The 15,117-nt window shown below is 49.1% G+C and overlaps 1 protein-coding gene across 3 annotated transcripts in view; it reads right to left on the reverse strand.

Annotated features, from left to right (window-relative positions):
• Window positions 1-15,117, reverse strand: part of NPAT (nuclear protein, coactivator of histone transcription) — a 352,831-nt gene that overhangs the window by 319,827 nt on the left and 17,887 nt on the right. For all 3 annotated transcript variants that reach the window (XM_085621511.1, XM_085621512.1, XM_085621513.1), the window contains exon 2: window positions 7,218-7,336. In XM_085621511.1, coding sequence (XP_085477637.1) covers window positions 7,218-7,336 — 119 coding nt within the window. The remainder of the gene's footprint in view (window positions 1-7,217; window positions 7,337-15,117) is intronic.

Here is a 15,117-nt window from a genome sequence, read left to right on the forward strand (position 1 = left end):
TTCGGGAAGTCCACCACCACCCTGCGGAGTGGGAGTGGGGTTTTCCAACAATCTCCCAGTGCCTAAAAAAAAAAAAGTGTGTCCTTGTGTAATGTACCTGATGCTCATGTACAGCACTCCGATACCTTTCGGGTCGAGTTTGCGCTATATAAAACTGTGGGGAAAAAGCAAAGAAACAAGGCTCGCACTCTCTGTGGTGTTTTAAGTGAGCAGTTACAGATGTGGAAAACCTTAGTCCCATGAGGCAGAATTGGAGCTATAGATTTGATCTAGCGCCTCTTTCCTGTGACCCTGACAGCTTTGCCATTTGCCCTCTAAGGTTCCCCATGACGTACTGTCATTCATTTTCAGTGAACACGGCACTCCCATCCACTCCGCCTTCCGAGGTCTTTGCATCCAGACAGCGATTTAGAACAACTTGCCTGGTGCATAGGAGCCTCTATGGCAGGAAGAGAGGACCTCTCCCCGAGCAAACTTGCTTAAAGATAGTTTGAGTGTAGAGTGCTCTTACAGAAGAGCAGCACCACTAACTTAAATAAAACTTATTAAAGAAAACCGGCTCATCTGGCCCCAAGCAATGACGTAGCAAGGTCGCTCTTGCAAGGTCCAGGCGACTAAAACAGGTCCCCTGCCATCAGCTTGACAGTAAAATACAACCTCTATTGGGATGCAACGGACCCCTAAACTGCTGCACCCTGATGCCCCTGCACCAACTGCTCTACTGACAAATCTTTCATTAGCGTGATGATTGAAGATACCCTGATGGAGTATTAGGAGCCCTTGGACGAGGGCGATCGGAAGGCAGGATAGCTGCCCCGCTCAGCGTCCTTGCTCTTAGAGAGAGCACAATAGTTTTGAGACAGGAACGTGACAACTCGCCAGGTGTTCCCTGCCAGAGTCCACTGCTGGCTGCTGCCGTTGTCACCAATGAGCTGCTCCACACGCACTCGCCTACAATGATGTTGCAAGTGAAGTGGAGCTAGGGCACTCGGCCTAAGGTGTAGGGGCTGTGTTCAAGGAGAGGATGTGGTGTAATGGCCAGAGCTGCCGACTTCGGACCTGGGGAACCAGATTCAATTCTCAGTGTCGGCTCAACATCCTGTGATTCTGGGCAAGTCACTTAATCTCCAGGTGCCTACCAAAAACGAATGTGTTCTTTTAGAATGTAACTGGTGCTCATATAAAGCACTCAGATACCTTTGGGTCAAGTTCGCGCTATATAAAACTGCAAAAATAAAAATAAGTTCCTGCCCACACAGCAACAAGCAACACCGTACAATACTGGAAGGCTTGCCAGTATGGGCAAAGCAGTGTTTAATGGGGTTGCCATGGAAATTTGTTTTCATTCTTGCAGACATTAAATATGTCAAAGCAACAGTTTAAGACTGCCCAACTGCAAATAATCGCCAATCTATCTTCAGACACCGTGACACCCCTACTCCATGGGGAGAACAATCTGCATTCCGTCCATAATTGCTCTCACTTTGAAGTCAGTCTCTGTCTATGAATGCACAGTAAATGTGATGAGATAAGAACAATATTTACAGGACTGTTTACAGAATGGTAGTTCTCGGAAGGATACTGATAAATAAGGTTTTAGTATGGCAGTGATGAAGTGATCCTGGAGAGCCTAAGCCAGCAAATGAAAAAGCAAAAAAGTATGAGTTACAAAAACCGATTGCAAGCAACATTAATGATGCATTCACAGTGCAACTTCCGAAACTCCCCTAGATGTCTTTCGCATATGCAGCTGCTCTGTTAGGCTGCAACCTAAAAATAAAAATCCTCATAAAATTAGCCAGTACTAATGAGTATTAAATCCTTGTCTCTGCTAAGGACCTGTATGTATGTGTATACACACACACACACAAATATATGAGCACATATATATGCACACACATATAAAGATATATATTTATACACACAGTGAGAAAGTGCCTCTTTTGACATGGTTACCCATCACCTTTTATCTAGAAAATGATGTGGTTTTGATTGAGAGTGCACAGGGTCCATTCTAACCAGGTTCCCTGAGCCAGAGATCTTTCCCTAAAAACTGTACCATGATTGGAAACTTCAGACCCCCTGTAAGTCCTTAGTAAATGGTACCCTGGTACCTAGGGCATTGGTACTGAAGAGGGTCCTCTAGGGACCCCCACCAAGGCCATTCAAGCTTCAACTGCAGCCAGCATATCTTGGTGCAGAGAAAAAAGACAAAGTCAAAGTGGCATACTGCCTGTGTGCCATGCCAAGCACACTGCCTACGGTATATGTAAGTCACCCCCTCTAGCAGGCCTTACCAGCTCTAAGGCAGGGCGCACTACATCTCAGGCGTGGGCATATCTACATAAGCAGATATGCCCCTAAAATATGTAAGTCTATTCTTAATATTGTATGTGCCAGTGAAGCCAGAGTACATGGGCTGGAAACTCGAGCTCCCCAGCACCATGATTGCTTTACTGAACAACTCCTCTCAATAAACCCACACCAATGCCAATATGGGATTTATTGAAACATGTAACCAGAGGGCACCTCAGTGGTGACCCCTGAATATCTATTAATGCTGGTGTAGTCTCTGACTGACTTTAGGTAGCCTGCCACAACCAGGCATGTTTCTGGACCCCTGGGTTGAGAGCACCTGCTCTCCGAGGCCAGAAAAAAAGCACATCCTGGGCAGAAGTGTCACACCTCCACCCCCAGGATAAGCAGAGTGCTCGAGAGGGAAGCTTCAAAAGGCCTTGTGGGAGAAGCGGCTGGAAACCAGTGAGAAAAAGAGGTGTGCCCACTATCACCAACTCCACCCCTCAGATGCAGGAGATGAAGTGAAGTACATTTTCAGTGCCCACCATCCTCAAGATGGTGGGACTTATCCAATCAGAGCTGGGGCTATGTGCCCCCCCACACTGGAGGGTTCAATAATAGAGAGTGTAAACACCCCAGGTAAGGAACCCATTGGTCCCTACTTGTCACTCCCCTGTAACGCCCCTAAATCTAGTATTTAGGTGGCACCCCCAAAACCTGAAATCAGATTCCTGACGATCCTACGAAGCCCGGACGCCAAGAGCCGCACCAGCAAGAAAGAAAGAAGACCAGTGGCTGACTCTGCGCCAGCCCAGCCGGCCTGTCTGCTGCCTTTCGCCCTTATTACAAAACTCGACCTGCAGGCCCAGCAACCTCAAAAAAAATTGGGAGGACTGCCTGCCTTCAACAAAGACTCTAAATCTGCCACGGACAGAGGACCTGTCCAGAAGAAACCGACTTTAAAGAAAAAGAACTGTGCTCTGAAGAACATCAAAACCACCTCCAACCCACCTCTGCAGCCGACGACCATGGCCCAAGTCCAAGTGGCCCACTGGAATCTACCTAAAACCTGCAGTCTGATGTATGAGATCATGAGAAAAGTTAATAAAAAGATTTTCCTAAAAATAAAAAAAACCTGCAGTCTGAATACGAAGACTCTCCCTGACCAAGACCTGCCCGGTAAGCTGTTCCCGACATCAAAATACATCCCTGCACCAGAAGCCTGGTGCCTTGGTGAGCTTGACCAATGATGTACCTACATCCACTATCATCAGACCTTACCTGGGCAGCAGTGAGTTTTCTTCATCCAGCCTGCTGGCCAGCGCCTGCAGCCATTTTTCACAAACAATCTCCCCCATTGACTTGCTTTGGGTGCCCGACGCTTAGTTGGCACTCTGCACCCGGCCACCCTGTGCCGCTGAGGGTGTAAGTTTGGTGCTGCCTTGTGACCCCCTTGTGCTTACCTGAACCCCAGGAGATGGACCCCTGACAACACTTAACTCACCTGTGAGCAGCATATCTTCGATCATGCCCACTTAATTGGTTAACATTGGGTGCTCGGCCCAGAGTTTGACCACTGCACCCAGCTGCCCCTGTGCCGCTGAGGATGCAGTCTTGATGCTAAGCTGAACCCTGCCTGTTGTTGACCACAGACACTGAAGACTAGACTTGTAAGTCGTGTACTTACCTGCAAAACTGCAGTCTTGTTTTCCTCCCATTGGTTAAAATTGCCAAAACTGAAAAATTGCACGGTCTATTGTTGAAAGTGGAAAGTATTTTTCTTGAAAAGCATATTTACCTTTTAACGAACACCTTTTGATGTTGTGTCTCATTTATTGATCACTATGTGCATAACAAATGTCTTACACTCCTCTGTGTTAGGTCTAATGCTTCTCGAACGCACTACCCTAAATAGAGCACTTTTAGTTTACATTGAGCCCTGTAAATTTCTGGGGAAATCTCTGTACTCTATACACAATATAACCACTTAGTGGTATATCACATAAAGTGTCAGTATATATATTACCTACTGGCGGTCGCCAGTAGGTAGTTATAGTTAGGACCCTCTTACCATAGGAAATCCGCAACATTCTATTTTGAATAACTTTGGCGCCGGTCGACGAATCCTCGCGAAATTTTCAAAATAGGTGGGGCGTTGAGCTCCGCTCCTACCCTGAAAGTCTCGGGGGGATTCGTCAAGCGGGGGCTGAGATAAAAGGGGGGTCCCAAAACGCGTTTTTCCCATGCATTTTTCCATAGGACCTTTAGACAGAGCTACAGCCCGAACGGCTGAACAGAATTAAATGAAATTTGGCATAGAGGTAGTCCTCAGGTCAAGGAAGTGCCTTTTGTAGGTTTGGTGTAAATCTGTTCAGTAGATTCTGAGAAAATAGCCTTTAAATCAATATATATATCTGAGCCAGCTTACGGTGCGCTTACGGTGCGCTTACCGTACGCGTACGGTGACGTGCGCGAGCGCGATTCTGATTGGCTCTTAGATCTTAGTAAACATTCGAATCGGCCGAAACCAGGAAGCGGCGGCCGCCATTTTCTCTCTCGCACTCTGAGTGGGGCAGCAAAAATGAAGCCAAAAAATGTCTAAAGGGGCAGTATATTGAGATCATAACCACCCAGCAGTGATATACGGGTCCCCAAACAACCCCCAGGGCCAAAAAAAAAATTTTTTTTTTTTTTCGAAAAATCGCCGATTACGCTTACCGTACGCGTACGGTAAAAATTTTTTTTAAAAAAAAACTATTATCCACACTCTCCCCTCCCCGTGTGCAAATGGTGCCCGAAGTGCACCATGTGTCCATGGCATATTTTACATGTGAAAATAATAAAGAATACATTTCACAACGATGCGCATAATATGTCCCCCATGTGCGCACGGTGCGCGAAGCGCATGGTGCGTACATGGCCCATCCGGCATAACGTGGGCACGCGGCGCAAGTTATAGTTACCTGATCTAACTATAACGTGGAATTTCATTGGTTTTTTACGAGTGAAATGTACAGCTAACTATAACTTGTGTGAAACCTATGGTTTTTTAAGTGAATTTGCAAGGTTTTTTAAATGCTAATTCCTAACTATAACGTGTGTGAAACCTATGGTTTTTTCAGTGAATTTGTACGGTTTTTTAAATGCTAAGTTATGTATTTATTTTTAATTTTTGCACGCACGGTGCGCTTCGCGCACCGTGCGCGCGCTCTGGGCACTCCGTGCGCTTCGCGCACCGAGCACCCACGTTGCGCATTTCGTACCGTGGACGCCTCGCCATTTTTTACAAAATATCAATTGTTTTTTTCTCCTTTGGGGGTCCTTAGATTTATATATTAAATGTGATTGTTAATTCTTTTTTTTTTTTTTTTTTACTGTACGCGCACTCCGCGATTTTTTTTAAAAATTATTAAATTTATTTTTCATACTTTTTGGTCCTTCGTGAACCCCCTGACGAACGCTAGGGGGTCTGCAACTCTCTTCGTTGCCCCCTTTTCATGTTATCAACCTTTGTTTTTCAGTGCGAGAGACAGAAAATGGCGGCCGATACTTTCTGATTTCGACCGATTCGAATGTTTACAGTCATGTAACCACCAATCAGAACTGAGCTCGCGCACGGCACCGTACGCGTACGGTAAGCTTACCGTAAGCGCACGGAGCGCGCTTACAGATATATATATTGATTTAAATGCTATTTTCTCAGGACCTACTGAACAGATTTACACCAGACCTGCAAAAGGCACATCCTTGACCTGAGGACTACCTCTCTGCCCAATTTCAAGTAATTCTGTTCAGCCGTTCGGGCTGTAGCTCGGACTAAAGGTCCTATGGGAAAATGCATGGGGAAAACGCGTTTTGGGACCCCCCTTTTTTCTCAGCCCCCGCTTGACGAATCCCCCCGAGACTTTCAGGGTAGGAGCGGAGCGTAGCGCCCCATTAGTTTTGAAAAATTCGCGAGGATTCGTCAACCGGCGCCAAAGTTATTCCAAATAGAATGTTGCGGATTTCCTATGGAAACACGGTCCTAACTATAACTATCTACTGGCGACCGCCAGTAGATTATATATATATGTATTATTTTTTTCAATGAAGCTGCACTGTGATATACCATCCTTAATCAGCAATAAACTGGATTCTACTGCCCATCCGCCTACATTAAACACTGATACTGGCTGGGGAGGACCTTTTGAGCAAGAGAGTTGCATCTGTGAACGTGAACAGAGGCAAAACCTGGAGGGGTAGAATGCACCATCAATTAGGAAAGAGGAAGGAGAATTTAGAGACAGCCCTATACGTGCTCACAGACGACTGGTTTGTAAGGTGCTACTAAATTAAATATTTTCAACAGCAGTGATTTGATGGGCTCACCACTATACAAGGAGGTCGAAGGGTGATGCCTAGAGGTTAATACACCTTAAGTGAATTTGAGCAATACTAAGTGAGCATCCATACACTAAATTCGCTGAATTACCCACCGAATACCAAGTAGGGAAATATTAAAAACCAATCCAAACCAATAATGGCTAGCTCAAAGTATATGTGAGTCATGAAAATGTCACTCCTATCTCTACAAATTTTAAGCAAACACATAACCAGGATGCTGCTACCAAACACTGAGAGAAGCAAACAACTTTAGGCTTCTTCAAAAGAAAAGCAGATTTTTCGTGGTCATATTGCTTTATCATGAAAGCACCAAACCTAGGTACATCCAACGCCAGGACACCAACTGCTGAAAACGTTTGCAGCAGACAACATTATTGACATTAACTGCTCACAATGTAGGAAATCCGACAGTGAAAGCTCCCATTCATTTCATAGCAGACAGCATGCATTCTTAAAAGGAGGCACATTATTAAATTAAATCGTACAAAATCATCAGCATTCACTGGATACATGTCATAATCGATAATATTCCTTACCAGTAAACAACCAGGCACAAACCCCTCGTCTGTATAGTGCTCTGCATATTCCTTTAGGTCTGGGCTTTCGGCTATAAAAGCACTGCATGTAGAAGCAAGCTTTTCCTGTTGTAAATATCCTGAATGTCAAATAAATAAGGTAAAATGTTTATTTTCATTGACAATTTTATTACGTAATAAAGATCATTTTCAATTCTAAAGTTCACTTGTCACTTCTATAAAATATCACCGTCTGGAGACTGAGAATGTGTAAATTGATACCTCCTTGCAGCCTTCTGATGGTAAAATGGACTTTAAATAGGTGGTTAGGTGAAGCGGAATGCCGAAAAATGTTTCCATACAAGCAAATCCAATTTACAATGGTAAAAAGAAATCCATTTCATAATCTAGGAATGAGGAAATGTGTTAAACTGGTCATCTCAATTATGCTGTTGTTCACAATATAAGGCGGATATATGGGTGGTGCATTACAAAGCATGTGTGTGTGCACGTGTGTCTCTCTCTCTCTCTCTTTCTTTTTCATACATGCACTCCCCCTTCAGCACATCCAAAATCAAAAGCTCAAAATTAGCTCCTTCAATGTCTAACTTGATCAAAAAAATTATTCCAAAGCTTCTCCGTTCGTGTAAATCCACATACGCAAACATTCATATATAGGAAAATTGTTCATCATTCAACTGTTTTCAATTTGGGTACCAGGAAGCGATGGCTTAATTTCTCCAGTACAGTGTGGGCTACTATTAGTGCACCTTGCAAAGTTGATAAGAAGGGATGCCCCACTAAGGTTACCTGTGGCCTATTTGTGGGAGGAGATATAATTATCCTTATATTCAGATAATATATAGCCAAATCAATTTGGGAGATTTTCAGGACTTCAAATGAACTGGAGTAAATTGATTACTTATCAAGTAATTGATGGAATAGTCTAATTTCAAGAACCCTTTGAGGCAGGTGGTAAGAGAAGAGGAGAAACATGGGAAAATAAATCTTAACTCGCTCAGACACACTCCACAAGCTTCTAACATTCAGGGATTTTACAATCAAAAATTAGGACCAAAACAGTCATGCTTTCAACCCAGCATCAATGAGCACACAGATGGCAACGTGTCACCTTTCGAAAGCAAAAGGTCCAAAAAACACACTAGACACCAACACTACAATCTTATGAAAATAGAAATTCCAGGTACTTAGTGGATGGATAGCGGGAAATCACCCAGCTCTGATTGTCTCCCTGTTTAGTTTTATGAACCATTCTTACACTTACTGGCTAGTGATGGCTGTGTTCAATGCTGCAAGAAGGGAAATATTCCTACCCCCTACGACACAAGAGGATATATGGGTAATTCTACCTTAACTGAGAAAGGGTGCGACAAACATGGTGTTGTACAGATCCATCTCGGTGAAGAACACCAAATATAACATTTTGAGGAAGACTCCACCCCCTGATACAATTGATCTAGCAGATCATGGGAGGTTTATCCCAGGTCCCAACAGAGCTGTGTACATAAGGTGAGTGCAACATATATTAGATGAGTTGGCGGATCCACTCCCTAAAGTGGTGGCGTTATTTATGGGTGTCGAAAAAGCTTTCTCACACTACATTGGAGATAACTGCATACAGTAATAGAACAGATTTGGGAAGAGCGATGCATTTCGAGGCTGAACCTTGCTACTATAATGTGGCGCAGGTGATTTCAAAATTATAGTCTGTAGGTAAAAGAATGTATGTCTAGTGCTCTTTATCCTTCTGTCACAGCGGCTGAGCCACTTGAGAACCTGTTGATACAAAGGACCAGTTTCACAGCATAGCTATGTGTGGCAAGCCTCAATGCATATCATTATATGGATGACAGGCTGCTTGCTATTTTTAAATGATTCCCACAAAGAAACTACATGAGCTACTGAGACCCTGGAATTATTTAATATTGCCTCAGGCTTAGGGTAAATTGGAGTAAATCCAGTGTCTTTCAATGTACCCAACTACGGACAGGGAAGGGCACACAAACCGAAATGGATGACCACTATATTATGTCACCTTAAAATACAGATATACCGCTCGGAGGCAGACCTTCTAGATGAAAAAAAAAAACAATAGCAGTTAAGGAAAATGTGGCTCACCCAGACTTGCTATACCATTTTGTATGTTGTTAGATTTGATATGGGACTTGGGCAGAAGCAGGGTGGAACTAGCTGAACTCAGTCTCCCCACAACTGAGGGTGGGTTGGTGATCCTGGACTAGGAGTTGCGCTATTTGGCAGTGCCGCTGCAATGGGCGGCAACATGGAGGTGAGCTAACACCTGGTGGCATACGGGGGTGGGGGGTGAGGAATCAAAGCTCCTGAATTGCAACATTAAGTAGATATACTCAAGTATAGAGGCAACAGAGAATGATTATCAAGACTGATAGGGGTCCTCCAGTAATGCACTCCTTAACTTGACTAAATGCTCACAGTTAACAGGAGAAATGTGCGATTGATATGTTATGTTCACTGAGGTTTGTATAGCGCGTAATCACCAGCAGGTCTCTTAGTGCTTTGAGAAGACCAAAGTCCTCCTCCAATCGCCGATAAGCACTTGGCGGATGATTTGGACTGTGCCCACAGCCTTCCTAAACAGAAGAGTCTTGAGTTGTTTCCTAAAAGGGAGGAGTGTGGATTCTTTATGAAGGATCTCAGGCAGTAGATTCCAAAGTTGGGAAATTAAGACAGAGAAAGCTCTGCCACCTTTAGATGTGGTGTTGACCCAAGGGTAAGCCAGGAGGCCTGCCTCGGACGACCGAAGAGTACGTCCCGGCGCATAATTCCCCAGGCGCTCCTTGATATAAGTGGGGCCTGGCCATGAATGGCTTTGTGAGCGATACAAAGGCCCTTGAACTTTGCTCTCTGTTTGGGGGGCGTGGCAGAGCCGCGAGCTAAGATGGCCGCGCGGCTCTGAAGCTCCGCTGCCAGCCCGGCGCTGAAGCTCCTTTCCTCCCCTCCTGCCGCGGGCGCGGTATTCCTGGCGTCACCGCTGCAAATCCTGAGCCCCCGGAACACGCCGCGACGATGATTGGGACGCTCGGGACCGGCTGAGGAGTTATCGCCCTGGGTCCCAAGATGGCGGACGGCTGCAGGCTGCACGAACGGGAGTGCGAGACCGGAGGCTGCCCGTGAGTCAGGTGCCCGGGGACGGGGCGGGGGGGGGGGGGGGGGCGTTGAGCGCCGGGGGGCGGACTGGCGGGTGTCTGCGGTCCTCCCTGCGCCGCTGTGGGCTGGGTGGCACCGGACGCCCGGATCTTGCCGGGCGCGCCGGGCGGTTCCTTGCACGTGTCCTACTCCCCGGGGCCCCTGGTCGCGCGATCCGGGGACCGGGGGGGGGCTGCGGGGTGGCCCGCTGGCGGCGTGGGGGGGCGGGTTGGACGCTGCGCTGGTTTGGCGCTCGGGCTGTCTCCGCCTCTCTCCTCGGGCCCTCCCTGGACGCGACCTGGGTGCTGCGGCCTGGTCGAGCTGTCCTACCTCGCCATACCTGGCTCCACTGCTGCTACGCCGGGGTCTGCCTTGCTATGGTTCCCCCCCAATCCATTCTGGGCCCTGCCTGCTACACCTGGTGATGTCCCGGACCGGCGGCGCGATGTAGTCGGGTTGGCGGCGGCATTCGGTGGGCAACGCGACACCTGGGAGGCCTGGGCGGCTTGGACAACAGGCTGAACGCTCCTGCCGGCCTACTGCTACGGCGTAGCTGAGCCGCCCTTACTCTGCAGCCAGCGGGCTGGTGGCCCTCGGACAGTTGGTGGCATGGGTCGCAGAGACCCTAAACAGAAGACACTGCCATTCGAGAAACTTTCGGAGCGACCTGCGGAAGATCGCCCGGCCATGCCGGGCCCGGCCGAGGGGGCGTCTGGCGGCCCTCTGCCCGGTGCCCCGTCCCCGGACTGGCTTCAGGAAATGCGTGCTGGCTTCAGGGCCTTGGATGGCCGCTTCGATGCCTTGGACAAGACGTTGGAGACCATGGGGGCTAAGATCCAGGCTCATGACCAGCGTCTGGGAGAGGCGGAGGCCCGGGTCTCTACCCTCGAGGACAGAGCAGTACAGGAGTCTAAGCGAGTGGACAGGCTTGAGCGTATCTTGAAAGAAGTGGCCATCAAGAACGAAGATTTAGAATCGCGCAGTCGGCGCAACAATGTGCGGATAACCGGGGTTCCGGAATCCACGGCCACGGGCAGACTTGACGTCTTTGTGGAACAGTTGCTTACTGACATTTTTGGGCGAGAGGCTTTCACCCCAGGCTTTGTGATTGAGAGGGCCCATCGCTCCTTGGGACCGCGGCCTAACCCGGGGTTACCACCACGCCCGCTCATTGCCCGGATCATGAACTTTCGGGACCGTGACACTGCCCTGCGCCTAGCCAGAGACAAGGGTGAGATCACTTGGCAAGGCTCGAGACTTTCCTTCTACCCCGATTTCACGGCCACGGTCCAGGAGGCCAGGCGGAAATATGCGGGTGCAAAGGCTGCGCTGCGAAATCTGGGCCTCAAGTATGGAATGCTCTACCCGGCTCGGCTACGGGTTGACGTCGAGGGCCGCACTAGGCTCTTTGATACCCCCACGGCGGTGCAGGAATTCTGTCGCAACTACAAGCCGCGTCGGAGCCCGCCGAGGGATGACGAGGATGGACGTTCCCCCCCTCGCAGTGGCTCCGCGCACAGCCAGGATCTGTTTGCGACCTCCGGTGTCGGTTGAGACGGCGCCCAGGCTCTAACTTAGCTAACGCTGACTTTTGCTATTGGAGGACTATTTTGAACAATTGATATATATTTGCTATGCAGCGCTGGGTTGATTGCGGATCGTCGTCACCCCCCTTTGGTTGAAACCGTTGGGTATACTTCTGGGTTATGAAGCTCGGCCTTTTTTTTTGTGATGTACATTTGGTATTATTATTTAGAGCTCTGTTTCTTGCTTCCAGGTTGGGGATTGCCTCACGTTTGCGTGGTTTGGCTGGGTGGGGGGGGATGTTAAAGTTTGCTTTTCATGATATGGCTTTGTGTGAATTGTTCTCTTTGGCACACGGAGATGTTGCATCGCTCCTGCTCCTACTACGTACAGTTTGGCATCGATGGCCCAGATAGGTCTAAATGTAACTCCCGCCAATCTCTCCCTAATGTCTTGGAATGTCCGTGGCCTAAATAATCAGCGCAAATGCAAACAAATACTACATTACTTAAATCGACACAGGGTTGACATTGCCTTTCTTCAAGAGACACACTTACACGCATCGGGGAATACCGGTTTTGCAGCTTCCTGGGGCGCCCATCGCTATTTTTCCAACTTCAGCAACTATGCTAGAGGCACAGCGGTCTTAGTTCATAAAAGAATCCCGTTCCACTGCCAGACATTCCTTGGGGACAGGGAAGGGCGCTATTGCATTGTGAAAGGAGTGCTGATGGGACATGTGGTCGCTCTGGTATGTGTATATGCTCCTAACACGGATTCCCCAGATTTTTTCCACGCGCTTGCTGCCCAGTTGGCCTCCCTTGCACCCGCCGCAATCCTGCTTGGCGGCGACCTCAACTTGCTACTGAATGTGGGGCTCGATAGCACCTCCGGGGCCGCTGACTCCAAGCCTAGGGCTAGACGCGCGCTCCTGGACCTTTGCACTCGTTTCTCCCTCACTGACGTATGGCGCAGGCGCAACCCAGGCACCACGGCCTACACACACTTCTCTGGGCAACACAACACCTGGACCAGGATTGATTACTGGCTCCTATCCCCCGCCCTGTCCCTCTGGTATCGCACATCAGGAACCCTCCCTAGAACCTATTCTGACCATTCGCCGGTGGTACTGGGCTTGGAGGTCCCTCGCCCGGAGGGGTTTCAGCGGCAGTGGCGTTTTCCCGGCAAGGCGCTTCTGGATGATCTCTTTGTCCATGAGGTGACTGAAGCCATAGAAGACTATTTTGCGCTAAACACTGGCTCAGTGGACTCATGGGCTGTCCTGTGGGAGGGGTTCAAGGCCTATATCAGAGGGGTTTGCATTGCTAAGCAGGCTGGGGTCCTGAGGGCACTACGCTCGACAATCACGCGCTTAGAGGCGCAGCTGGATGCGATTGATGTAGAGGCGCGACGGTCGCCCTCTGACGAGATATTTGCTCAGCGCTTGAGCCTCCTGTCAGACTTTCGGGAGGCTGCGGATAAGGAGATCCTATATCTGGGGAAATATCATGTGGCTCGGCGGTATGGGGAGGGGGATCGGCCGGGGCGCACGCTCGCACAGGTCTTGAGGCCGCCGTATAGTAAGTCCCTGATAACCGAAGTGCGGGGAGCAGATGGTACGCTCCGCGCACAGCCCGCTGAGATTAGGGATGAATTCCTGGCCTATTATACTGAGTTGTATACCTCCAAATTGGGTGAATCCACTGCCGCTCGGGACGCCTACCTGTCTGAGATCGCGCTTGTGTTTCTGGACAGGGGCATGCAGGAATTTATGGCGGAGCCCATAACAGTGGCGGAGGTACGGGGAGCGATTAAAGTGCTCCGGAGCTCTTCTGCTCCGGGTCTTGATGGCTTCTCCGGAGATTTTTACAAGGCCTTCTCTGATCTGTTGGCGCCTAGGCTCATAGAGGTCTATGCGGAGGCGTTGGAGCGTGGTTCGCTCCCGGCCACTCTACGAGAGGCGGTCGTGGTCCTGCTCCCGAAGCCGAACAAGGACCCATCGCTGTGTGGGTCATATAGGCCCCTTTCCCTCTTAAACACCGACTATAAGATTTTAGCCAAAATAGTGGCCAACAGACTCTCCCAACTGATGGAGTTCATTATCTCGCCCATGCAGTCGGGCTTTGTCTCACGTCGCTCGACGTCGCTGAATTTGCGGACGTTATTCACGGTTTTGCACAGAATTAACCCAGCCACACCTGCGGCTGCGATCCTACTTGACACCGAGAAGGCGTTTGATTCCTTAGAATGGCCATTCTTTCTTGCCGTTATGGAACGCATGGGCATGCCGGCAAATTTTCTGGCCACGGTTCGTCTCCTCTATAGCCGCCCCACGGCACGTCTGCGTATCAACGGTACGTTATCCCGCCCTTTCTCCCTAACGCGTGGCACGCGCCAGGGCTGTCCGCTTTCCCCGCTCTTGTTCATTTTAGCCATGGACCCCCTGATACGGCATTTCCAGGAACGGCACCTCCACAGGGGTCTCCAGTTTAGGACGGGCCCGCTGCTGGCCTCCCTTTACGCAGACGACACTATCCTGTATGTAAGGGAACCACAGGTCAATCTTGCCCCCCTGATTCGTGAGATCCTGCGCTTTGGTGGCCACTCGGGACTGGGCATAAACTGGCACAAATCTATCATATTCCCATTGACTAGCGGCACCTCCCCGTGGCAGTGTGAGTTCCCATTGGAGTGGTGCTCGGAATCAGTACGCTACTTAGGCATTCAGATCCATTTGAGCACAGACGAAATCATCCGCCTCAACTATGGACGCGCGGTGGCGCGGTTGGAGACGCAGGTGGAGGGGTTGGCTGCGCCTCCCGCTCTCCATGTCGGCCAGAATAGCCATCATAAAAATGATAGTGCTCCCCAAATTTCTGTATCTTTTTAACAATATCCCTATCCCCCTCACTCGGTCTTTCTTTTCCGCCTTGAGGTCCCTCCTGATCCGACTGGTCTGGGGCGGGAAGCACCCCCGGATTCGTTGGAAGACTCTCACACTCCCACAGGATAGGGGAGGCCTCGGCATACCGGATCTGTATTTATACTATCTGGTCGCGCAGTGTGCACATGCTTATGCCTGGTACCATCCGGACGCTCGAATCCCGTTTTTGCGCCCTGAGGCAGACTTTGTGCTCCCAGGTCAGTTGGCTGCCGTTTTGCCCAAGGGTATCCCCAGAAACCCAGTAGATATCCAAACAGTGTCCACCAC

The sequence above is a fragment of the Triturus cristatus genome, chromosome 8, assembly GCF_964204655.1.
Source record: "Triturus cristatus chromosome 8, aTriCri1.1, whole genome shotgun sequence".
NCBI lineage: Eukaryota > Metazoa > Chordata > Amphibia > Caudata > Salamandridae > Triturus > Triturus cristatus.